The 27,774-nt window shown below is 32.0% G+C and overlaps 4 protein-coding genes and 1 non-coding gene across 7 annotated transcripts; 4 read left to right on the forward strand and 1 right to left on the reverse strand.

The window, feature by feature from the left end:
- The first annotated feature begins 517 nt into the window (after positions 1-517).
- Positions 518-2,281, forward strand: ND-B14 (NADH dehydrogenase (ubiquinone) B14 subunit). Its single transcript, XM_014230201.3, has 3 exons — positions 518-732; positions 892-1,007; positions 2,015-2,281. Exons 1-3 carry the CDS (start codon positions 603-605, stop codon positions 2,141-2,143), a joined length of 375 nt encoding a protein of 124 aa, XP_014085676.1. The 5' UTR covers positions 518-602; the 3' UTR covers positions 2,144-2,281.
- TRNAS-UGA (transfer RNA serine (anticodon UGA)) lies at positions 1,788-1,869 on the forward strand. The gene has a single exon. It is a non-coding gene; the product is annotated as a tRNA-Ser (tRNA).
- A 176-nt stretch (positions 2,282-2,457) lies between the features above and the next one.
- Positions 2,458-13,215, reverse strand: LOC106614430 (putative RNA-binding protein EEED8.10). Its single transcript, XM_014230179.3, has 9 exons — positions 12,973-13,215; positions 12,771-12,904; positions 12,160-12,709; positions 5,188-5,418; positions 4,948-5,090; positions 4,258-4,886; positions 3,473-4,185; positions 3,156-3,405; positions 2,458-3,087 (listed from the first exon to the last, which is right to left on the reverse strand). Exons 1-9 carry the CDS (start codon positions 13,165-13,167, stop codon positions 3,065-3,067), a joined length of 2,868 nt encoding a protein of 955 aa, XP_014085654.3. The 5' UTR covers positions 13,168-13,215; the 3' UTR covers positions 2,458-3,064.
- Positions 13,216-13,939: 724 nt separating this feature from the next.
- On the forward strand, positions 13,940-17,253 carry LOC106614465 (uncharacterized). 3 transcript variants are annotated; one of them, XM_036375233.2, is made up of 8 exons: positions 13,945-14,419; positions 14,494-14,542; positions 14,612-14,998; positions 15,055-15,155; positions 15,251-15,384; positions 15,443-16,304; positions 16,368-16,793; positions 16,867-17,253. In XM_036375233.2, exons 3-8 carry the CDS (start codon positions 14,983-14,985, stop codon positions 17,110-17,112), a joined length of 1,785 nt encoding a protein of 594 aa, XP_036231126.1. In that variant the 5' UTR covers positions 13,945-14,419; positions 14,494-14,542; positions 14,612-14,982; the 3' UTR covers positions 17,113-17,253. The 3 variants fall into 3 exon arrangements, with proteins under 3 accessions (XP_014085700.2, XP_036231126.1, XP_036231127.1); XM_036375234.2 differs by having other exon boundaries at positions 14,517-14,542; XM_014230225.3 differs by having other exon boundaries at positions 13,940-14,542; positions 16,874-17,031.
- Positions 17,254-17,893: 640 nt separating this feature from the next.
- Positions 17,894-27,734, forward strand: LOC106614474 (uncharacterized). The gene is made up of 14 exons (XM_014230241.3): positions 17,894-18,504; positions 18,568-18,664; positions 18,726-19,232; positions 19,296-19,517; positions 19,573-19,719; positions 19,791-20,066; positions 20,154-21,101; positions 21,211-21,339; positions 21,417-21,467; positions 21,901-21,993; positions 23,324-23,341; positions 23,524-23,787; positions 24,174-25,083; positions 26,705-27,734. Exons 1-14 carry the CDS (start codon positions 18,091-18,093, stop codon positions 27,201-27,203), a joined length of 4,575 nt encoding a protein of 1,524 aa, XP_014085716.2. The 5' UTR covers positions 17,894-18,090; the 3' UTR covers positions 27,204-27,734.
- The last annotated feature ends 40 nt before the right edge of the window (positions 27,735-27,774 follow it).

A 27,774-nucleotide genomic window follows, 5' to 3' on the forward strand; every position in this document is an offset into this window, starting at 1 on the left:
AACAAGTTGGGAAGGAAAGCAAACAAAGCGTACGTACATACATATATAAGCAGTACTTTGTAGACACAATTATATATGAGCTTTTACTTTGCGTTGAATACATGTTGGAAATACGCAAGTTGTGTTAAACGCAACTTGCAAATTTTTAAATATTTTTTTTTATAAAAATTCAAAACCAATCGTTATACTTGCTAAAGATAGCAGATTTAACAAATTGATAACAGCGTTGATTCGATAAAAGCTAATGTTGACATAATCTAATTGAAAACTTTATATAGTTTATGATTTTGTGCGACATTTTACATATATTTATTTATTATACATACATCAAAACATACCTTAAAATTTTTTATTGTTTTCAAAATGAAATGAAAATGAAAATATCAAAAAGTATTAATGCAAAGCATAAGTTTTTCAAACGATCAAATTTCTTTAAATAAATTTATCAATGACTGGTAACGCCCGCAACATCTATTACTGTCTTTTGCGAACAGCTGTTTGTCAAATACTGCTGTCACTTTTAACCTGCTATTCGTCTCTTGTTTCTATAAATCGAACGAAATTTTCTTGTGTGTTGTTAAAATTGATCAAAAACAGGAGAGATGGCAGGACGTGAAGCTGTAAGAAAAGCTGTGCAACAGGTGCGTCCCATCTTGTCGTTGGACCGTGAGGAGGCGCGCAAACGTGCACTCAATCTCTACAAAGCCTGGTATCGGCAAATTCCTTATATTGGTAAGAGCGTTAAAGTTGTCAAAATGTTTGTTATGTCATCGGCCGCTCCAAGCGTTGTGATGGTGATCACAAACATCAAGCGCTAGAACAATAATGCTCCGTAATTTAAGCAGTACAAGGAAAAAATTAAATATACATATTTTTTGTTTCATATGGCAGTCATGGATTATGACATCCCCAAAACGGTGGAACAGTGCCGCGCTAAACTGCGTGAAGAATTCGAAAGGCATCGTAATGTGACTGATGTGCGCGTCGTTGATATGCTTGTCATAAAGGTATGTGACTTTAAATTAGTAAACGATTGTGCACTGCGCATAGGTAAACCGTAGTTATAATTGAAATTCATTAGTATTTAGTAGTTATTTTCTGTTAGCGGTAGAAAAAATTCTTCTCCGAATGTTTTTGGTTTATGCTGCCGTTTTGACAACATTTGCTCTATATAAATCCATATCCAATATAAAATATATATACATATATAAATAGTGGCGTGACGAGCTGAGTCGATTTAGACTTATCAGTCTTCCTGTATATACGCGAACTAGTCCCTCAGTTTTTGAAAATTTGCACACGTCCTTATCTCTTCAACAAACTGTTCATTAGTCGTAACCGCCGCTATCGGCCTATTGTAGCATATAGTGGCCTCACAAAATGATCAAAATCAAGTCCTTGCATGGAGAAATTTTTGATGTGACGAGATATCTTAACGAAATTTGGCATGGATTATTGTCCAAAGCAACAATATACTCCTCCAAGATTCTTCTGATCACTATAGCATATAGTTGCCATACAAACGACCGATCAATATTAAATTTTAGTACGGAAAACTTTTTTTTTATTTGTGAAGGGCTCCAAAATGTTAAGTATTTTTTTTTATTTTGAAGTGTGCAAACGGCAATTCTCAATATTGCTATTTAATGTACAACGTCAACCTAATATAGTAATAGCTTTTATCTACTTTGGCAATACCGAAGCATTTGTTGTTCTTTCATTATGTTGAGAGCGCGCTCTCTTCTCACTTATTATCAGAATGGCATTTAGCCATTGATAATTATGTAGCTGCGGTGTCCGAGTGGTTAAGGAGATGGACTTGAAATCCATTGGGTTCTACCCGCACAGGTTCGAATCCTGTCCGCAGCGTTCCAGTTTTTTTATTTTTTAGATGATTGATTTTTATTTAAAACAAAAAAAATTTAATTTAATTTTGCTTTAGAGTTGCATTTAATTAAAAGCCTATTTAAATTATGAAATGTTGAACTAAGTACCATATTCTTTTTTTTTACAGGGTCAAATGGAGCTGAAGGAGACAGTAGAAATTTGGAAGCAAAAGGGACACATAATGCGTTACTGGAAGGAAAGCCAAGATCCCAAACCCACTGACTTCTTGTCGAAATTCTTGCAAGGTGTAAATTAGTGAAATCGTTTAGTTAATCTATTAAAATATATGATACAATTTCAAACACGATGTTGTCAGAATTTGGCATAATTACTATATAAATGTTGGACGACAACTTAGTAATTTAAAATAAAATGCGAAATTTAACAAACATAATTTTTTTTTTTTTTTTTTGTATATATTATACTCGAGCGCATAATTGAAACTTGTTAATAACTATAAAATTTCTTGTTATTAAGCGAGCAAGTTCATTAGAACACCGCTCACAGTCAATTTATGCACATTCACTAGCTTCAAAATGATTTACATTAATATAAAAAACTTATTACCGATATTATTTTCACTTATTTCATAAATAGAAATATTTAAATTTATTTCAAATAAAAACAAAAAGGTAATGTTTACATTATTAAAAATTAAAAGTATGAAGTGTTTGTAGTGGCGTAAAAACACGCAAAGTGTACCCTCCCTTTTTCATTTGATCAACGAATTTGAATGTGAGTATTTTTTCATAAATGAACAAGTAATCCCCCGCTCAGTTTTTTTAAATTTTAATTTTAACAATAAATTTTTTTAATTGAAATATTTACTACTTTTAGTTAAAAAATTAATAATTACAAAACCATTGGAACAATATGAAAAAAAAATTTTAATTCACACATATTTTTTCAAAATACAAGTGTTGAACTATAACTATTAAAAATTTCATTAAAAAGTCACCAATTGTCTTTTAATTATTAATTTTTTAATTAAAAGTAGGAAAAATTTCCAATTAAAAAAAAATTATTGTTAAAATTAAAGTGAAAAAAAGTTGAGCGGGGGATTACTTGTTCATGATGACTACTTTATGAAAAAATACTCATGTTCAAATTCGATGATCAAGTGGAAAATGGGTGGTCCACTTGACGTTTTTTTACTCAGTATCCTCTACGTATGAAATCACCAAATAATATCATTGATATCTGTTAAGTATATAAAAAGTACAAGTCATATATTGTTATTTAAAGTTTCGTTGGCAAAATGTACTAACCATGATCATGTGGATATATTCCGAATACATCGTAAACGAAATTGATGTCATCTTGATCCATATCCGAATCCGCAAAATCAAAGTCATCATCAGCATCATCATCCGTTGGATCGTCATCCTCGTCAATCCAATGGTCTCCATCCAAGATATTATAAATGTCTACGCCTTCTTCTAAGCCTAGATCCTGATTTGAGGCGAGAAATATAACTTTAACCAAAGCCTGCGCTGCAGCTTCTTTATATTCTCCGCACTGTAAGAAAAAAATTATAACAACAACCAAATCAGAGATGTAAATTTTCGTAAATTTTAATACTTACCTCAGATACACTATAGTAATCCATTGATGTACCATACACTACAAGCAGTAATGGTTTTTTGCGTTGGTCTGTAGCTTTTAAAATACGTATTGTTTCGATAAGAAATTCAATGGTTATTTTTTTGCAAAACTGTATGTTTAAAAGACGTAGTTTTTGGCAGCTTTTCACCAGCCTTAAAAGTGCGCGATTTGTTATATTGCTGCAGCCTTTGATTGTCAACTCTTCGAGTTGTTGCAATTTACAAAATATGTGGAGCGCGTCATCGTTCACTGCCGAATTGTTGGCGACAAACAGTACTTTCAACTGTCTCAACTGTGATATTAGATTAACATGCTCGGTACTAAGTGAATTTTTGGCAACAATTTTTAAAACCTCCAATTGATCAGCTTTGTGGGCGACAAGTTCAGCCAACAGACTCTTCTGTGATGTGCCGTAGTAGGAGTAATAAAGTAATTCCAGTTTTTTTAGTCGTGGCAATAATGCGACACGCTCATACGGGAATTCCGTGCACGACAGTTTTAGAATTTCCAATTCTTTGCAATGTTTAATCATAACGTGGAAAATTGTGGGCGATAGCCGTTCACAACGGCGAATGTCCAGAGATTTCAAGTTTGGCAGTGATTCGCAAATATTAATCAAATGTGTAGTTTGTATATTACAACAACCGTATAAGTTTAGTGTTTTCAGCTGTACCAATTTGTTTATGAATTTTCCTACAATCGGTTAGTTCAAATATATTACTAAAATATAAACGTAATTCTTAATTGTAATTATGTATATATTACCTGTCAACTCATAATTTTCCGTCAGTTCGAGAGTTTCTAAATGTTTTAAATGTGCCATGGTATGTATGGAGCTGTCACTTAAATAACAATCACGTAGCGTCAATGCTTGCAAAAGTGGAAAACGGTGCAATAGCTTCTTCAGACATTCTGCACGCATTTTACTTTCATCCAGTTTAATAATTTTTAGCTCAGTGCAAAATGTTCTGATAAATTCAATAATTCGCTCACGACTTTTATACGGAACAACGCCTAATATGCTTTCAATATTTCCGCCAGCAAAACGAAAGAAATCACGTATCTCCCATAACGTCATGCCAGACATTTTATCCAGATCGAAGTTTTTGTATTCGCGTTTGCAATATATTTGGAAAACATACTGGAAGCGCTTGCAAACACGTGCAAAACGTACTTGATCTTTTAACTCCAACAAACCGAAAATTATTTCTAAGCAATCATCATTCAACGAAAGAATATTTATGCCCTCTGTCGGTAATGATACAAAACTAGGCTGAATCCAGGTATTGCGTACCTTGACACTACATGCTTTTTCTGCATTGGGCTGATTCCAGCTATCACCTGCCTTAACACCGATACGCAAACCATGCAAGCGCTGATTATTCTTGAGCGCGCTAAAACGGGAAAGAATTTACATATAGTGAATCTTTTAAGAGATAAATTCCATTATTTCACCTGCAGGCACTTTCCGGTTCAGAAAAGTTCACAAACCCCACTTTAAGCGCTGCACGCCGATTCCTTTTTTTGTCTGCGACAAGTTTTACATCAAGCACATTACCGAAATCTGAGAAATAATCGCGTACATTCTTTTCTGTCAACTAAAGATATAACATATTTTAATAATTAATTTAGCGAACACTTATCTACGTCCAAATTATATTAAGGTATACATCTACACTAAATACTGCAACTTACCTGTTTTGGTATGCTGTATACAAATATATTGTAAATGAGAACATTGTCTTCTGTATAAGCTTTATTATGTTTGATAAAGAAATTTTGATTGTCTGCATCTTCTGCAACCGCAAAATTTTCATCTGAAGACATCTTAAATGAAGCGCTGGAGTACTCGCGTAATTCTAAAATATCAAAACGGAAATACTGTAGCGATAGTAATAGTAGATAAACGTACGAAAACTGAATAAACTATTTCGAAATGTTTACCTCCTTAAATACTAACGGCAGCGGCAGTGGCAGCAGCAACAGCAGCACCTGGATTATCCTTTCTCACCTTTCAATTTCTTTTTCAAAAAATAATACATTCACCTATAAATTTTTATCTAAATAAGTGACAGTTCACAATAATAGTTTACTTACTTGCATCAGCTGTTTGCTTTGGCGGATCCTTGGAATTTACCTACCTTTAATTTTAATAACAAAAAAGTATTGTCTTCCTCCGCAAAGATGAAAATCTTTTTGTATATAATGAAAATTAAAAGTTTTCAGCACCACTTTGTTGTTAAATATACAAAATTACATTGTTATTACACAATTTAAAAAGAAAAATCATTTCGATTTTTAATTAACAATAATTGATTGTAATATACATACATTATTGTGAGATTTAAACAATTTTTTGCAAGTTGTTTTTGCTGTGTCCTAAAAATGTTCTGGAGTTCACTGTAGGAATATTTTATAAGCAATACCAGAGAATGTTGAAGAGTAGAGAAGGAGCAAATGTTAGCAGTACTAAAATGTTAATTGCTAAGAAGGAACATCGAAAACGCGCAAGTTCGAAAATAAAATGTCACCACAGCTGTCAATTTACGCAACGAACTACACCACTCTATAAGCAAAATGTATATACATACATATGCACAGATGTTCTTTGATATGCGCATAAACAAAAATTGAAATAATAAAAACGAAAGAAATTGACTTCTGACAGGAAAATTTAATAATCAGGGAAATAATATTAAAATAGAATTCAAATATCAATTCATAAAAAAGGGTTATAAAAATAAAAAAGGACTATATAATATATGATTGGATTTGAACTTAGGCAAAATATTTCACGTTGCAATAAAGAAGTCTGCTATACAAGCAGCACCACAGACAATATTCAAACTCTTATGTCTAATCTGTGAACTCAAACGGCTATTGTTGTTTACTTGCTTCAATGTTCATATGGCTATATGTGAATATTCTCGAAATTGCCTTCCTTCATTCGCATGTCCAAATATATTTGCATATATGTACACATATGTACATATGTATGTCCATCAATATGTCTTTCGCAAAAAATCTAACACTCGGGCAAGTGACAAAAAAAACGTAGACGCACCATCATCGGCCAATAATATTCAAGCAAACTCGCGGCATATTTTCTAAGTATTTTATATTACAACGACAACAAATTCATTCATAAGGAACGTGCGTCTGCTTCAAAGCAAAGTGCGCTCGTTCATAACTCTGCGCCGCGCTATATTTTCTGTGCGCCTGGTAAACCACATTTGGTTTTCATATAGAATTCCTACCGCAAATGCGCGAAAATAAAAATGAATGAAATTGAATTTGAATGTCTTCAGTAAAATTGAAGAATCAGCAAAATTTCAATTTTACAATTTGTATCACTGAAAATCCTACTCATCATCCCCCTCGCATTTGTATGTTGCCCACAAGCTGCTTCCTCACAACATTTGCTAAAAATCAGAAATTGAAGAATTTGTCTGGTGTTCCCTTCAGAAAGGAGAATTGGCAACATGACCTATTCGAGTTTAAATAATATTTATATTTTTTCATATTATGCACTATTTATGGCATTAAATTATAAAATTTATATCAAATTGACATTCATATGAAATCATTAACTACTTCTACATATTTAAGCACAGTCCATATAGTACTTTTATATGTTTACTTATTATCATTGTTTCATAGTTTTTCGATTTAGCCCATTTTATCTAAATACGACGCTATGAAAATGCAGCCCAATTGGTAATCGCAATATTTCAAAAGAGCATAAGTCAACTTTCAATAGCAAACCACTGCAAAAAGGACAAACGAGACAACATAGCCGATCGACATTGTCGCAAAATTGTCGATTGAAACAAATTTTGTCAACTCCGCTACGATGCGCAAAATTTGGCGTCAATATGTATGCGAGCTCGTTTGTATGTATGTATATAAATATGTATGTTTGTCGGCAAAGTCGTCATTTGGTTTTTTTCAACAACACAATGTCCGCGCGAACTCGCCGTTATTTCGTTGGCTTGCCACCATGCACATAGGCGTGTCAAGTGAGGGCTCATAATATATTGATATGTTGCTTAATTTGTATTAAAAAATACTGATGCATTTATGAATTATTTTCGTAATATAATATATATTATATATATATATATATATATATATATACCAATAAATTCATACCTATAATCGTTTTCAAACTGAATTCGATAAATAAAATATATATCTGAAATAATTATGTGGCGGTGCGCCCCAATCCCTCCTTGCCTGCGATCGTTCAACTCGCAAAAAGCAAAAAGTGTAGACAAAAGTCATTGCTAGTGCGGAGCAAGAAGAAGCAAGCTTCAGCGTACGTGTATTTAAGAATGTATGTGTGATTATCACATTTGTGTATATACGCATAATAAGGAAATATTCAATAAACCTAAACATATGAACATATTATATTTTCCTGATATATTTTAATTATCTCAGGAAGTAAAATATGCTATTAAAGAAATTGAATTATGATATGCTTAGACCAGAGAACTTAAAACAATGAGAAGGTGCAGGTTCGACAGCGAACAATTTGTAGGAATTTATCAAGGAGTTCACCACAGATGCACGAGAAACAAATAACATTTTTCGCTTTTATAACAGCGGTGAATCTGTACACATACGCTCTCTTAACATAACCAACCGACGAATATTGAAGAGAATATAATATGTGAGCAAAACTGGGCATATTGATATGCCATTTGAAATATATTCCCTTTTATTGAACTATTATTTATTATTTTTTAAATTATTTTATGTTAATTCATTTTTACTTTATTGTGAGTTATTAATAATAATTTAAAAATATTTTGATATAATATATTTCTTAAAATCATTCATTTACTTGACACAATTATGGAGTCACAAAAGTACAGAATTGTGTTTTGCCGTCGGCATTTCACATTCATGCTTCAATTTTTCTTTTCAAATGCATGTGTAAAAGTAATTATGTACGTAAATATGTACTTTCATATATTATGACATACATATCTTATGTCGTTTGCACATTTGTATGTATTTGTATGTATATATGTACACTCAATTCTTCATGTGAAATCTCCGTTGACACATTTTTTGCTTTTATGTCAAAGAGTCTATCTGTCGAAGGACTGACGCGACGACAAAGCGTCACAACATTGTGTTGTTGGTAGAAAATCCGAGAAGTGCCGAAAACTAACCGAACGCTCGCCGATTGTCATCGCTTCCCTTGCCGCTCTAACAGCTTTGCCAACAAATCATTGTAGGTATGTATGTATTTATATGAGCATGCATACATATTGACGAAGATTTTTGCGAGCCACGGAAAAATATTTTAGAATTGTGAAATATTTTAAATCGACAAAAGCTTTGTTGCCACTTTTGTCATTGATTTCTGTGTTTGCAGGGTTGTCACTTTTCTCTTCTAGAGGGAATATCAGAAATTTGTTCAATTTATGATTTTTAGCTTTTGCCATCGTCGCGAAAAGACGCTTGTAGGCAAACGCATGCTCGGGGAGATGTGTAAGGCGTTTGCTTTTATGAATGAAACGACTTAGCTTATTGCTTGTGCGCCAGCGTTCATGAATGAAAATGTTGTTGGTGTGCCATATTGATTTCTGGTGCTGATGCTATTTGAGACAATTGTTGTTTTTGTACAACAATGTTTGTATTTTGCCTATTGGCTGACGTACTTACATTTGTACGCTTAAATGTATGTAGATTTGTGTATGCATTACTTATTTTGGGCGGTCATATGCATATTTGTACATATAACTTACGTATAGAGCAGTGCGCTCACATGTATTTATTGATAATTGATAATATATTATTATATTATATAATATAACATATTGATGTACATACATAAATTATTAATTCTGTAAATATTGAAATTAGAAAATTATGAAAACAGTAAAATATCATTTTTTGCATAATCTTTCACATTTTATCAATGTAGCATTTGTGCAAAAAAATAATAATTTATCAATTTTTCATCATAAAAATCGTTTATATGGCAAAAAATAATCATGCATATGTGAAGTGGCATTTGTATTTCTTGTTTTCTCATTCATTTCATTTTTCTCTTTATATTGGTAGATACGTATTTTGTCAGAGAACGTTGTTAAAAATTCTCATTTCTGTTAAATAACAGCAAAACTATACAGAAAGTGGTGAACTCCTTGATCTCAAATTTTCAGCCAACCAATCGAGCATCATACAAAATTCAATTTGCACCTTCTCATTGTTTTAAGTTCTCTGGTTCATAGTGTGCCGATTGTCAAAATGTTCCTCTTGACGGAGGGTTACTCGCCAACTTAAGAGGATCTCACCTCAAACAAATTATAAGCGGATTTCACCAAAATTTTACCCCTGCGGAGCGCAAAATAGCAGAATTGAGCATTTTGAATGTTAAATGAGAAAAATAATGCTAAATTCAATGTTAAGAAATGTACGCTTACAAATTCGTATATTTACAATGCGCAAACGACTTTTCATATAATTTTAAGATATTATGCATATACAGGGCGGCTCACGAATCGTGCTACAAAAATTAACCGTAATAAGTTTCTTTTTATCAAACTTTGTTGTATTGTATAGAAAATTTTAATTTTATTTTATACAATTAATTATTCCTCCATGCTCAGCCATGCATATTGGACACCTAATTAGAAAATTAATGCGGGCTGGAGGGTTCAAGTCGGGATTGCCTCAAATATCTATTTAATGGACTGCTTCAGTTCAGTCAGATTTCTGAAAGTACCCATTATAATTGTTAATTTGTCTATATCAGAGAATGTTTATGAATAGAGAAGGAGCAAATGTTAACTGAAAACTTTTTGAGTACTAATTTGTAATTCCACATGAGGGAACATCGAAAAATATAACTTCGAAAAAGAAAAATACACCACGCAATGTGCGAAATGCTATAAATAGACACAACGAATATTCCTATATGAAAAATCGTTGCGCATACCTATTTAGATTTATGTTTTCAATTTCTATGATATGACAAATTTATAATTATGAAAAGCCTTCTGAATTAAAAATCTGTATTACCGGTAAAAACCCCAGAATTCATAATAAAATAAACATTTAATAGGCTATTTTTCCAACTTATGTATGTGCGTTATGTGAGCAATTGCTTATTAAACAAAGGATAACAATAAAACGGTGGCTAAGCGGCCACATTTCCACTTTTGCGGTGGCTGAGGTCGTAAGCGGGAAGGGGTTAAGCACAATCCGAATACGAGCCTATACGTTCGAATCCTAAAACGAATTTTATTTAATTTTTTTATTTTATTAATTGGAGTCTAAGCATATCATAATTCAATTTCTTTAATATCATATTTTACTTCCTGAGATAATTAAAATATATCAGGAAAATATAATATGTTCATATGTTTAGGTTTATTGAATATTTCCTTATTATGCGTATATACACAAATGTGATAATCACACATACATTCTTAAATACACGTACGCTGAAGCTTGCTTCTTCTTGCTCCGCACTAGCAATGACTTTTGTCTACACTTTTTGCTTTTTGCGAGAAACAAGTTGAACGTACATAAGCAAGAAGGGGTCCGGGCAGAGAACTTAAAACAACTTGTTTTAAGTTCTCTGGTCCGGGGCGCACTGCCACATAATTATATCAGATATATATTTTATTTATCGAATTCAGTTTGAAAACGATTATAGGTATGAATTTATTGGTATATATATATATATATATATATATATATAATATATATTATATTACGAAAATAATTCATAAATGCATCAGTATTTTTCAATACAAATTAAGCAACATATCAATATATTATGAGCCCTCACTTGACACGCCTATGTGCATGGTGGCAAGTCAACGAAATAACGGCGAGTTCGCGCGGACATTGTGTTGTTGAAAAAAACCAAATGACGACTTTGCCGACAAACATACATATTTATATACATACATACAAACGAGCTCGCATACATATTGACGCCAAATTTTGCGCATCGTAGCGGAGTTGACAAAATTTGTTTCAATCGACAATTTTGCGACAATGTCGATCGGCTATGTTGTCTCGTTTGTCCTTTTTGCAGTGGTTTGCTATTGAAAGTTGACTTATGCTCTTTTGAAATATTGCGATTACCAATTGGGCTGCATTTTCATAGACATCAACATTCTCTGCTCTGGTGAAATCCTCTATTAAAATCTTGTTAGGTTTTGACAATTCACACGCTGGTCCGCAATTGAACCTTCTCTATGATATACGTTCTCTGATATAAGTAAACCCTGATATAATTTAAGAAAATTTTTAATATTGGTGTCAAGCTATTTTTATATTATTTATATAGAATATTCTCAAACACATTTTTTTGTAAATGTTCAAAATACTTAATAATATAAAATTAATTGAGAAATTTAATTAATTTTTTTGTATACATAGATACATACATTTTTATATTCGGGTATAAATGAGTGGATTGTTCAAAATGGTTTTCGTGAGATATTTAGAATTTTAATAAGGATCGGGCAACACCTTTATCCAAGTTTTTTCTTCGTATTCTCTATCTTATAATTCATTTCTGGTTGTTGTTATTTTTATTTATTTATGTTTAACATTACGCTACTTTAAATTTCTATTAATTGTTATAAATCTCGGAAGACATTTGTGTAGGGCCTTCTTTTCTCTATTTTAAAATTCTATCTGCTTGTAACTTTGATTATTTAGCATTTGGGTGTATCGTGCTAACATTTTCAGACATTCTGTTCGCTTGTTATTTTCATTCAGTTTTAGACGCAATTTTCCACAAAAGGTTGTTATAAATTCAACAATTCGTAAGCGATTTTTATACGGCAGTCTGCCTAATATTCTTTCAATATTTCCGCCAGCAAAACGAAAAAAATCACGTATCTCCCATAACGTCATGCCAGACAATTTACCCAGATCGAAGTATTTGAATTCGCGTTTGCAATGCATTTGGAAAATGTCGTGGAAGCGCTTGCATACACGCGCAAAACGCACTTTATTTTTTAACTCCAACAAATCAAATACTATTTCTAAGCAATCATCATTCAACGATAGTATATTTGTGCCATTTGTCGATAATATTGCAATAGTGGGCTGGAACCAGCTATCGTATAACATAACACTACATGCTCTTTCCGAATTGGGCTGTTTCCAGCTATCCGCTGCTTTAACACCGATTCGTACGCCTTGCAAACGATGATTACATTTTTTCAGCACGCTAAAAATAGAGAATGTTTACATATAGTGAAGCATTTAAAAGATTAATTGTATTATTCTACCTGCAGGCACTTTCCGGTTCAGAATAGTTCACAAACCACACTTTGGGCGCTTCACGTCGTTCGTCAGCGACAAGTTTTACGTCAAACAAATTACCAAAGCTTGAGAAATAATCTCGTAAATCGTTTTCCGTGAACTGCAGATATACAATATTAATAAATAATTAAATACTTACAGTTATCTACACTAACTACTGCCACTTACCTTTTTTGGAATGCTGTATACAAATATATTGTAAACGAGAACATTGTCTTCTGTATATGCTTTACTTTCTTTGATAAAGTAATTTAGATTGTCTACTATTTCTGCAACATTAAAATGTTCAATACAGTGGGCTGAAGACATCACAAATGAATCGCACGAGTACCCACGTAATTCTAAAATATCAAAAACGGACATATTTAATAGATAGTGATAGTAGATAGATGGTTAAAAACTAAATGAATTATTTTGAAAAATTCCTTTAAATATTAACTGCAACAACAGCACCTGGATTATGCTTTCTCACCTTGTAAATTCTTTTCTTAAAAATAACAACATATTTATGTTTAAATCTGTACCTGTTCATCGTCATAGTTCACAATAGTCGCCACTTCCCCACAAAAACTGTTTCCTTTATTTAACGTTGCATTTCCACGGGTAATATAGTTATTGGTAACAAACTGCCAAGTCTATTACAATTAAGATTTACAATATTTTTGTATGGGCATTTGTTATCTTGACATAATCAGATATATAGGAAGCGTGTCAAAATAGGAGTATTATGCTCTTGAACCGAAATATTATTGTAATAAAACATTTTTCCATTAAACATTTTGTACTAAATTCAATAATAAAATATGTATACAGATATATACAAATACCGACAATTATCATTAAAGTAGTAAGTAAACGTTACATATTTACTTACTTAATTATTAGTTTCTATATGTTGTTATAACTTCTGCTTAGAATCTCACTCTGTAGTTCAATTTACACAACAAAAAATAAAAATATCAGACTTCGTAATATTGTCTTTTAATTTTTTTGTAGGAATGAAACAGAGCTGGAAAACCTCCGAACGACAGTAGATTGCCAGCAATAGTTGTCAAGATAATTATTAGGACAACTATTGCCAAACACAAGCAAAATAAGGTCCAGACAACATGTATTGTCTACAGAGAATGTTTATGATGATATTACGATATAAATTCTCTGTTGTCTGTCGAAAGACCCCGTTAGAATCTTTATCGAGGAAGTCATGATGTGAGACTCTTAAGGCCCATTCACATACAATTTTTCTCGCTTTACGTGACTGTTCATACCGAACTAACGAAGAGCAGAGAACAAAGGGTATGTCGCAATGAACGTTTTGCTTGTAATAAAAATTGCGTTGGTTTCTTGGCAAAGCATAAAAAGATAAGAGTTGCTCAACATTTTGCTTGGCTTCGCGTCGAAAACTTTTTATGTGGACGTTCCCATAAAAAAGCGTACATCGAAGCAAAAGTTCTATGTAAATTGGCCATTATTTTCCCTTTTTTTTGTCGGAAACGCGTTCGGTAACAGCGGTTGGTATTGTTGAAGATCAGGGAACCTTTATCAGCTTAAAAAGATGTTTCTTCTTAGCCTTACATTAAACTAACAAAAACCTATGCTGTCTTCTATCACAAAGGTACAAACGTGTTTATTTTTTGTTTACATAATGCTAAATTGAGATATAATTTTAAATATTTTGTTGTTGTCGAGATCGCCCTCTTAATATTTTACAGGCAATTCAAACAAAATAATATTTAAGGTAACAACTGATTATGAAAGAAGCGTTCACACAATACAATACTAAATTCATTTCATCATTAAAATATAGATGTTTCGTCAAGGTCAAGCAGCCGATAAATTCCTGCTAAATGGTTCTGGGCTCTCATTTAAATAAAACAAAATTATGAAGGACGATTGTTGTAATTACAAAAACAATATATCGATGCGCATACCTGCGTTCATATGCAATTGTATGCCATACAAATTTATAAAAATCTCTTAATTTTTCGTATTTAAATTGTCATGATTGAAATCAATAATGAGAAATTGTAATTGTATACTTTTTATCTATACTTCATGGATTTTCCGCATTAGTTTTGTTCCTATTCATTTTCTACTTCGAACCGGTTTGTAGTTCAAATTTGGAAATAAAAATAGTATGTTTTTGTAACGGCTGACAATTTTTATAATTAGCTAAAAATGCAAGACAGAAACGGTAAGATTTATAACATATAATTCATTTGTGATTTAATGCCAAACTTATGCTTTTAGCTTATGAATGCCACAGTTCTAAAAGTGAGCGGCATACCGTTGTATACACAGATGAAAATGTACCAGTTTATAAATTGACAATTGTGAAGCTGCCTAAAAACGTAACTTTATTATTATTATATTGTTGCAATTCTGTGGCATTTATCGAAATCATTTCTTCCACATTAAAAATAATTACCAAATATATAATCCTTAGCTTAAATCGGTAAGGATAAAGCAACATTTTTCTAAATTTGGTCAAATTATAAATGTGGAGATATTGTATGGTAAAACTCGATCCATTCCAGCGCAATGCATTATACATTATCAAAATGCGAAAGACGCAGGCGCGTGAGCAAATCTATTCTGTTTTTTTGCAAGAATATTGCGGTTAACCATATATTTTCAGTGCTTTAAAACAGAAATATCACACAATCAACCACCAACGTGTTAGAGTGCAACCATGTCCAAGTTGGGAACAGCCGTATTTAATGGAACATTTATTTAAGTCCAACAACAATGTGAATTTACTTATGCTGAACGATTACTGTTTAGAAATGATTTTTCAACACCTTGACTTGCGCCAGCAACTACGTCTATCGTTATGCCATCCACGATTGGAAAATATCTTCACATATATGATTTGTCCACGATTACAACGAAATTGTTATTTGGAAGTACTTTTACAATTTTCAACATGGGAGTTGCGTCAGTTTCTTAAAACTGCAGGTATATATATGGAGCGATTTGTAATTGCAAAAGAATACCCTAGCTTTAGGTCTAGAATGAGTATATGTGCCTTATTGCAAGAATGTGGTTTGCGTATTAATAGCCTACATCTTATCGCATGGATGCCCTGGCAATATAGTGCTTTCCTTGTTTCGCTACAACTAAGTGCTATAAATGAACTGGAATTGTACAATTGCAATTTAACAGATATAGATTTGCAATGTTTGCTTAAATTACGTAATCTCAAAGTACTCGGTTTAGCCGGTAATTATCACATACAGGGCACACATTTGAAGTATTTCCGAAATTTGGAAAGATTGAGTTTGTGCGGTTGTGAAGAAATTACCAACGACGCACTTTCTCAGTGCTGTCGGCATTTACAGTTAAGTTTCTTAGATATACGTTTGGGGAATAGCATTCTTACGGAAACAGTAGTAGAATTGTGCAAAACTTTGGATACATTAAAATTGACACGCTTCACTGAAACTATTGCCAAATTACCAAAATTAAGGTCATTGGAGGTACACCACACTAACTCGTCGGTGAATACTTACATTTAAAGACTCATAATATAATAAATAATATTTTTTCCCATTATTGGCCAGATTACAACCAGTTTTTATAATGCTCTTGTCGAATATCATGCTGATAATTTACTTGAGTTAAAATTGACTGGTGAAACATACCTAATGCTTCCGACTGTGGCTAGGATTGTACGTTTGCACAAATTACGTACCCTATGGTTAGGAGATCACATATACAACGGATCAAAACAAGTTGTCCAACTTGTCACAAAGCTGAGTGATTTGGAAGAGATCAGCTTACAGTATTCCCTACGAATAAGAGATCAACATTTACTGCCGCTCATAATTAAATGTACCAAATTGAAACGTATCAATTTACGCATGTGTCGTTATATCACAACTAATTTTATTTGGAGCACATTAGAAATACTATCACAGCGTGTAACTGCTGCTCAGCCACTCATTATTTTAGTTTACGGTACATGCATTAATGCTGATATTTTACGGGTAATTATATACACAATTCTAAAAAATCTTGTTACTAAAGTTTACTATATTTTATATTCGTATTGTTTCCAAGTCTTCAGGTTATCACAAAAACCGCCATTTATTGAAATTATTGTTCCATGGTGATAAATCGCTAATGGGTCTTGTTAATGAAGGCAGTCCGTTTGACATTAACGATTCTGAGTTGAATCGCACTACCATTGATACAATTGATGTTAAAATTATGAATGATTCATATAGTGAAACCGAAAATGAGGACGGAGAGAACAGTCGCTATAACAACAACAACGACTCTGCAAGATATTATGATTTAGCATGAATAAAATAAACACTTGGATGCTTTTTTTTTATTGGTATTGATTTTTTTTTATACTTTTAATCTAGTTTTTTTTCTGTCGAAAATGAATGAATATATATGTATTATTTTCTGGAAATAAAATTATATTTATTATTATACTGATGTAGGATGTTCTTTTATATTTAGATGCATATAATTTCCTAGAACGATAGTTGTCAAAGTAAATACATATCCTCAGCGCTGTGTTGTATTCGCATTAACTCGTCCTTGAAGCCAATGTTATCCCTAATGGTGGGTGCTACATATACAAACATACATATATGGTTCGCAGCTTTTCAGTTAACCATGTGTATGTTAATCACAATGTAACTTTGTTTTAAACGAGACGATAAGGAACTTAGTATTGGACAAATATGTCAAATAGTAAGACCCCTGTACATCAAATGCCACAAAATACGACGAGTTCACTAATCCTGTGCTATATTCAAATATTTTATTTCCAAAATTTTATTTATGACAATAATAATTTTTAACTAAAAAACTACTTTGTTTTGAATGAAATACTGAAAGTTACCTTTTACCTTACACTCCGTATATTTTAAGTTTCACCATAATCAGATCTGATATTTCGTAAATCTATTACTATAAATATTTCGTATAGATACAGATTTGACAGTGTTTCGGTGGTCGTGGCCACTGGGTAACAATTTAAAAATATGGAAGTTGGCAACCATTTTTTGACATGATTGTTCTTTTCCTTTTTCGCATCTTCTCTATTCACTTATTTGACAGTTAATGAATTCTCAAAGTAGAAAAAAAAGAGTTGTGAAAATTGTTAATTTGTGCGTCTTTTTTATACTATGCAAAACAATATTTTATTCGTTTTGGATTTACGAGTAATTTTCTGAATTTTATCGGTTTCTTAAGAAGTTGTCGAAATTATAATTGAATTAGGGAAACAGTATAGTAGAATCTGAACCATAGGTTTGACGCCATAAAATGGACGCTGACACCGTGTTGGAAAGAACGGCGCCAAGCGATTACAGGCTCGTTTGTAGAACGTGCCTTGCTTCCGATGCCGAATTTTACAAACTCGATTCACCTATATTCTTAGAAGATGACGAAACGGACGAAAAGCCAGTCAGCTTTATGGAATGCCTGCGTTACTGTACACGTTTAGGCGATAACGATGACAGTGAAAAATTGGATTTTCCAATTTACATATGTACTGAATGTAGTACATCCCTGCAAGTGTCCTACAATTTTATACGTAATGCACTTGAAGCGCATGAAATTTTACGTCAAAAATTGAGTGAAAATACTGATCTGCAACTGAAAAAACACAAAGTTCAACGTAAGAATGGTATTGTGGATGAAGATGGGCGCAAAAGCGCGGGGTTAGAAGACGGTGCGGTAAGTAAAAATAAATATGCGAAATATACTAAAGTGTATTAATTTGTTCTTTGCTTATTTTAGGAGTCGGAAGCGACAAAAATGCGCTTTCGGTGTAAAATATGCAACGAAAAAGTCGAAACAAAGAAAACATTGAAAGAACACATTAAATTGCATTTAGGTAACTAATTTGTCATAAAAACTAAATCGAATGGCATTACTAATATGTTATATTGCTACAGATATAATTTCTTATTGCTGTGAGCTGTGTAGTTTCGAATGCAAGAAACGAACTTTGCTATTTGATCATTATAAATTGGCGCATAACACGCAACCAACACGGGATCAGTTAAAACCAAAAACCAAACAGCCTGTAAAAAAAGAACAAGAAATCGATAGCGAAGATCCAATTACACAAGAAATGGAGAAAATACACAATACACAAGTAAACGAAGATTATTCGAATCATACAAAATTCGCAGCACCGGACCAACAAGAAGAATTAGATATGAAGTTATTTCTAACACCAGCCAGCAGTAATGGATCAGCGGCAGCGGCATATGTAGAAGCGGCCGCAGCTGCAACCGCTGTTGATGTCCACGATGAATTGCCCGAGCATAGACCTAGCATAACGAAGGATTTGCAGCAGTACGGCACAGATCAATTCAATATAACCGCAAATGAATTAAGCGTGGGAAATGAATTTATCGTTATGGCGGATGGTACGGTAGAGGAAGTGATGGGCAACGGTACATGTTTTAATGGAAGGATAAACTTAAAAGCAATATTTGTAACAATTTTACTTATTTCAGGTGTTGTCATCGAATACATTAATGCTGCGGAGGATGGTGTCACATTGGAAAACGGGTTGGTCTTGGATAATATAATGCAAGTGCAACAAACAAGCGATGCTGAGCAGACGGTCACTATGGATATGGATGTTGATGATATTATAATAGAAGAAAGTGTTGGTAATGATTTATCTATCTCCAGCCTTGCGTCTATTTCGATGGGACCAGAGACCACAGTGCAAAGTAAGGGAATTGTTTTCAGCTAAAATTATAAACTAAAATAAATATACTTTCGCAGCACTACAAAATATTGAAGATGAATTGCCGCCACCCTCAATAATAACTGTAAATAGTTTAGTTACTGCAAAGCGTATTAAGTGTAAGATTTGCACCAGTAACTTTCAGACACAAGATCAACTTAAAACTCACATGCTATCGCATAATGGTTAGTACTTCAGAACCACTTATTGAACGCTACTTTTAATAATGCCTTCATAACGGTATTCTTATTTGCAGAAATACCGCATTTCTTTTGCGATCAGTGTACGTTTTATACATTCTTTAAGATTGATTTAACACAACATTACAAAACCAAACACAAGCTGCAGCCGACACAAAAACAACTGCAACCGAAAAATAAAGTGCGAACCAATGACAAATTTAGCGATCTTAAACATATATACGCGTGCGATTTGTGTCTTTTCGAAACACGTATAAAGTCGCACTTACGCCGCCATTATTTGAGTCAGCATCAAGAAGAGGCGACCGAAGTGCAATTACGACCGACAATCGGTATAACCTCATTTTATATATATATATATTTTTTTTTTTTGCATATATACTTAATTAATCACATTCATGTATGTGTTAATATTTTAGATGAATCAGCTGCTTTAACAGCACCGGATATGACACCGCCAGAAACACTACCAAAACAGCGTGGTGGTAAAGCGTTGCGCCCAGATTATCCCAAAGGTTTAAATTGCAAAAAATGTTCAAAAACATTTTATTGGCGTGAGAAACTCAAAGATCACTATAGGCAACACGGTTTGGAAGAGGGCAATGGCATTGGAGCAGCTACAACCGATTCAATACAGATGTCTGCGCCGGGTACAAGTTTACTAAAACACAATACATTTCAATACCACTTGCCTCAACATGATAATAATAATGTAAACACCATAATCGATGCAACAAATATCGGTCACAACAACAGTTATAACAGCACTGTTGATGCCAATGTAATTGATGCACAAGCAATTGTCGACGCAGCTGTGGCGGAAGCTCAAGCCGCTTCTATGCAAATGAACTTGCAAATGAATCAGCCAGCACCGGACATTATAATGGATATACCAGTAGCGACGACCACAATTTCCACCACCACCACGATGCCGTTAGATTCAACGGTTAATGCAAGCGATGTAAATAGCATGCAACAGCAAGCTGTAACAGTGATGTCCGGCTATGCTTGTCCACAAATACCATCGGATGCTATACCGCAAGTGGTTGAAACGGATACAACCATAGATAATAGCGAATTGGATTTTGTTTTTAACGATGCACTTTTCGAAGATTTCGAAGAAGACGAAAATGAGGATGAAGAGAATGAAGAGGATGATGGCACGGACTTTCAAGATTTGCTGCTAACAAGTGATGACGACTTTGACGATATGTTACAGGATCAGCAGCAACAACAGCATGATGCTGGCGGGGAGGCTGGTAGTGCCGCAGCGGTGAACAGCAGCAATTATCAACCATATTGTGTGCACTGCAATAAAAAGTTTTTAAGTCAATATCAATTTGAAAATCACATGTTCGTGCATCGTGGTAGGTCGAAAATTTCCGAATTTTTCACAAATTATATATATATTACATTTAAGTACCTATTTCACATATTTGGCCAAATTAATTTTGTAAATTTCGTTTTCGTGTTCAGGTTTAGCTCCATACCGCTGTGAAATGTGCACTAATTTGTATAATACGAAGCGTGCACTGATTCGCCACTATCGCGCGGTGCATAAACGAATTCCAACGAGGGATATGATTCAAGCTAAGGGAGACAAAGGTAAAATTGTTAATAATATTGAAATTTTAAAACAACAAAAAAAAATCTTATATTATATAATGAAATTTATTTTGCAGTTGTAGTGGATCACACGCCGATTGAACATTTAAATCTGATTGAACAAAAAGGTAGGTTGGCTTATAAAATTTTTATGGTTTAAGTATTATAATAAATTCGCCTATAAAATAAAATGTACATATAACTATTATTTCTTTGTTTTGTTTGCTAAAGTTGACAATTTAATTTTTGTTTTAAATGTAAGTTTCATATTTTTTTATTTTTTTTTAATGTAAGTTTCATAATTTTTTATTTTTTTTTTAATGTAAGTTTCATAATTTTATTTTCTTTAAAATACAAATTTTATAATTTTATTTCTTTTAAATACAAAATTCATAATTTTATTTTTTTTTTTTATATACAAATTTCATAATTTTATTTTTTTAAATCCAAAGTCATAATTTTATTTTTTTTATATACAAATTTCATAATTTTATTTTTTTTATATACAAATTTCATAATTTTATTTTTTTTATATACAAATTTCATAATTTTATTTTCCAGCGGTGACTTTAATGTGTGCAAAATGTCCTTACGAATCGGTTGAATTGCAAGTAATGCAAATGCATTTGAACACCATACATGGCCTTGTTGATGGTAAGATATAATTTTTGAAAACTTGAATTTTTTGTTCATAAGTATACCTATATTAGTACTACTAATACTTCTAAGTTTCGTCAGTTAAGCAATGCGTGAAAACTTTTTAGTTTTTAAAGTAAATTTTTTGTATTTTAAAATACCTACAGTGGCTCACAAAAGTATGTTGCATAAACAATATTTTTTCTTTTCGGTTTAATGAATGCTGGCAAAAGCGACAATTTTTTTTTAAAAGTTTCACATATTTTGTATTAACGTTTGAACAAAATTTTTGTTATTTTGTAAACCCGAAAATCCTAATTAAAAGTAATTTTCGAATTTCTATTCTCAGATACCGTATAGAAAGATAATTAATCCCAAGCATTATAATTAAAAAAATGAAATGAATTTAGAATTAAAATTTTTTTTGCGTTTGTATTTTACTATTTCAAATAAGAGCTCGTATAGAGCTATCATCTTTAATACACTAGATTACTGGTCGGCAAATTTAGATATTCGAACGATTTAGATATATTTTATTAACTTTTAATTTTGAATTTGGCTCTAAAAATTAAATGTTAAATTGTTATACAAGAATAAAAATTTAAATTTTTATAAAAAAAATTAAAAATTAAAAAATTGAAAATTTTTATAAAAATTAAATTATTTTAAAAATTAAAAATTGAAAATTTAAAATTTTTAAAAATTAAAAAATTTAAAAATTGAAATTTTTTAATATAATATAATTAATATTAAAATTAAATTAAAAATTTTTATTACTAAATTAATTTTTAATCTAAGCGTTTTTAAAAAAATTAAAATTTTTCAATTTTTCAATTTTAATTTTTAAATTAAAAAAAAATTTCAATATCTCAATTTTCAATTTTTAAATTTAAAAAAAAATTAAAATTTTTAATCTCGGTTAAAAAAAATTAAATTTTAATATTTAATTTCTATTTACAATTCAAATTCTGATTTTTAATTTAATCTAATTAAATTCAAAATTTTGAAAAGTTTTCAAATTAATCTTGGGTCAAAAAAATTGAATTTTAATATTAAATTTCTGTTTACAATTTAAATTCTGATTTTTATTTTAATCTAATTAAATTATCAATTTGAATTCTGATTATTTAAATTTTAAATTCTATTTTATTTATCCAAGATGGGATTAAAATTTAAATATTCAATTTTTAATTCTGATTTTCGGATAAAAATTTATATTAATACTTTTCTAGTCGTTTGATGCAAGTTACTTTTGGTAGACACTGTATATATACAAGAAACTTGGAGAGAAGTTTCTCTTCTTCGCTCTATTTTACATTTTATTAATCGATAATTTTTTTCTTTGCAGAGAACTACATACTACAAAGTAAGTACTTAAGGACAATAATTAGAAATAACAATATTAAAAAAATAAATAAATAAAACAGTTATCAGTTAGTCGTAAAATATTCTAAGACGAATGCAATAAATACAAATCAAAACTTTTCATTATACTTGCATTCATTGTATACCGTTATACCTATCACAGCTAACTCATATCCTTTCCAGAATTACCGTTTGAGTGTCCACGCTGCATCCGTTCATACGCGACGAGAGCGCGTCTGATACGTCATTTGGAGCGCAGTCATTCGGTGGCGACTATAATACAACAGCAACGCAACACAAGCAATAATGCATTGCGAAATCAATTACAACAACAACAAGCACACCAATCATATATAACAATAAAAGACACGTCTAAAACAACAACAGCTGCAGCCATATCCACATCCGCTATAGCAGTGACAACAACAACGACAAATTCAAGTTGCGGTAAGGTATATAAGGGAATTAATAAGAATCAAATCACCCAAAGTCAGAAATTAAAAATGTTACTTGAAACTGATACAGACTGTTAATTTGAAGAGTGTCTTCATCCCCATGCATATACCTACATATATATATGTATAATACATAAATGTGGGTTTGCGTGAAATGTACAGATAGCTATGTAATGACTAACTTTAAATGAAACACAAAAGAAATTGAAAAAAAAAAAAAATTATAAAATAATAATATTAAAGTAAAGAGAACATAAGAATATAAAAATACAAACAAACAAACCAAAACAAGCAAACAATGAAAATAATAATAAATTGTAATAACACAAGTGAAGCAAACGTTTCCAATCAACACAATCAATTGTACTCTGCATGCAGGCCGAGGCATAAGAACGCATTCATATCAATACAACTACAACAACAACAACAACAACAACAACAGCGCTGATGACGTTGATGTCCACGATAAAGATGTTGGTATTGGTGTTGGCGTTCGTGGTGGTGGTGATGACATTGAAGACAACAACAATAACAACAACAACAACAATAATAATAATGATGCAAGCACAACGGGTAAATCTAAATCTACAACTAACAGAGCTACGAAGAAATCCACAACAACAACAACAACTACAACAAATGCAACTGTCAGCGCCAGAAACACGATCAATGCAGTTGACAAAATAATTGGCTATGATAGTATATATCATGAATTGCACGATAACAACGAACTTTTTGATGAATATGCCTGTGGCATGTGTTCGCAAAGTTGGCGCACTGCAGCCGAGTTGCATGCACACGAATGCATACGTGCGGTGGACACCAGCAACAATGCAACCACCGTGGCCATATGCACGGCCAACACGTCTTTGGGCCTAATCAATTCGGAACGTTCACTCTATCTCTTCAAATGTGATATATGCCATTGCAATTACAAGTCCAGTGAATTACTTAAACATCATATGAAACGTCATACGGCGCGCAAATTTCGTTGCAATCACTGTCCGAAAACCTATATCAATCGTAGCGAATTGAAATTCCACCAACTCACCCATACGGGCGAGAAGCCGCACAAGTGTGAGATGTGCCCGAAACAGTTTCGTTATCCGCATCATTTGAAACGTCATTACGATGTTATACATCTGGGCAAGCGTGCACGCTGTCCCGTGGAGGGTTGCGGTCGTACATTTACGACGCAAGCGCAATTGAAGATACACTCGTGGATACATGACGGCAATGAACCGTATCGCTGCAAGTACTGTAGGGAAACGTTCAAGAAACGCGAGTAGTGAGTATTTGACTTTTTTTTATCATTATTTATCATAATTTATATATATATTTTTTTACTACATAATGTTGCAACATTACATTTAAGTATTGTAATGCAATTAGCGGTGTCGATGACTGTTTTTCTAAATTTTGTAGAAATGTGTATAAATACTTGTAGACCAAGAAATTTTAGTGAACATTTAGGCTTCTTGACAAAACATAAAGCAATTGATTTGAAAAGTTTAACCCTTATGTTAGTAACCAACTTTACCGACGTCTTTTAGCAACCGGGTACCGGGGTATTATTATTATTTTGTTTATTTTATTTAAAAAAAAATTTGTAAAAAAATTTTTTCTTCAAATATTAATATTCAGTGACGATTTAAAGAAAAAAAAAACAGCAATGTAGAATAAAAAATAAATAAAAAAAATGAACTTACAGATAGCTTTCTTTTAACTCAAAAAACAACGATTTGAGAGCTTAAAATAAAATATTGAATTTTTTGTAAGCTATTCACACAAATACACCGCGGATACCCGGTTGCTAACATAAGGGTTAAACTAAATAATTTTCTATATGTTTTTTATCGTTATACATATATATATCTTTTGAATATTATATATGTATATGCATATATTTTGCAATATAATATATATTTTTATTTAATATAGTATAAACTCCCGTATGTATGTATATATGTATATATATACATTTTTTTTTAATATTATATAATTTATATTTTTTTCTTAATGAAAGTGCCATTTTTTGTTTGATTTTTCTATTTGGGGTATACATGATTAATTTTCTGCCACACCAAGTATCTCGAGGTTTAAGGTTAAATATTAAAATTTTGTGTAACGCAATGTGCGCGATACATCAGAGCGGCTACGTCACATACATATATTTCTTATGCCAAAATATTTAATTCATTCAGTAATCTTTTCTATTCTAAAAATGTTAAGTACAAATAAATATATCCATGCTAGTTTACTTTTTTCGCAAAGTGGCATCCCTATTACAAAATATGTGTAAATTTAATATTTCGGTTAGACTTCTCCATATACATACATTCTCCATTTTGCAAAATTTTCAATTTTTATTTCTTGCAATAATAACAACAACTTTTGTCGGTGCACTATTGGTACTTGGTAATATTTATCTCACCACGACTGTAACTCCACGTATTTTGTTATATACATATAGTATTTATACATGTTTATACTCTTGTTGCTACAGAGTATAATATTGTAATTTTGTTCACCTAACGGTTGTTTGTATCACCTAAAAAATTATAATAACCAAAAATTGTCCAAGTCGAACGAAAACTATTCAAGCCGCCAAATACCGAATATGTGGACCGCAGTTCCCATTGCGAAATTTTTACCGAAAGTATGGGATACCTTTGAGACATTTATTATTGAAATTCGAAAAGAATTTCTTTGTTTTATTTTTTTTAATTTTTTTTAATTTTTTTTTTTAATTTTTTTAATTTTTTTAAAAATTTTTACTTTTATTTTTTTTTAATTTTTTTTATATTTTTTTTTATTTTTTTTTTATTTTAACAAATAATACTCGCCCACCATTCATTCTAGACAGACAACCCTTTTTAATCTATTATGTATTTTTACAATTTTCACAGTTTACGAAAACACACGCGCCGCATACACAAATGCGATCTAACTGAGGAGGAAATCGCTGAAATTTATCGCCAAAGTGTTGGACATACCAATCCGCATGACTTCACGGTGTCACTCTCCAATGGACGCATGCTGCGGCGTTCGGACCTCGAATTGGCCGCCCAGCATCCACACGAATACGCAAACGATTTAGCAGCAGAAACGGCAGTGGCCACTGCAATAGCAGAGGTAGCTGCCGTTAGTAGCGTTCAAACGGAAATCGATGCATCCAACGGACTCTCACCGCTATTAGCATCGAATACACATAATAACATGAATATGAAATTCGGCATGGGCGTCGAAGAGGAGGATGAGCATGCTGCTGTCTCCGTATCGCATGTTTCGCAGCGTAACACCTCTTTGTCCACGCACGAGGAAAGCATACACACCTACATCTTACCCGGCATGGAAGAGCACGGCCAGTTGCCACATTTCAAACTCGAAAATTCTGGCGCATTTTGAAGAGACACAAACGTACTCGTATATATAAATGTGCTGTGTATTCGCCTTCGGTTTTACCACCAACGCCGCGACCATCACCACCACCACCTTCACCTAAAACAGTAGTTTTTAAATTTTTATCTAAATATTTGCAAATATATTTTAATATAAACAGTTACTAAATGCATTACTGTATATATACACACACACATACAAAAGTTTTATGTTTGTCTGTATATGAAAGCATATATCTACACTTATTTTAACCATTGTTTGGTCGGAGTATCGCTCGAAGAAAAGTAAAGTATTTATCATTATAATATAAACAATCTTGTTTTTTTTTTAATGAAAAGAGTTGAAATTAAGTTAATTGAACACTTGTGCATATGTAAATACATACATACATATTTTTGTTCACATACACATACATATGCGCATCATAGCGTAATATTGTAGCTATTTAAATGATAAAAGTAATGTAAATTAATAATATTATAAATAATAATTAAAAATATGTAACTATATAATGTGCTTTACATTTTTAAAGTTTAACTGAAACTTTGTTTCTTTTCTGGCGGAATTTTTTAATTGC

Source organism: Bactrocera oleae, chromosome 4, assembly GCF_042242935.1.
Source record: "Bactrocera oleae isolate idBacOlea1 chromosome 4, idBacOlea1, whole genome shotgun sequence".
In the NCBI taxonomy this organism is placed as follows: Eukaryota; Metazoa; Arthropoda; class Insecta; order Diptera; family Tephritidae; genus Bactrocera; species Bactrocera oleae.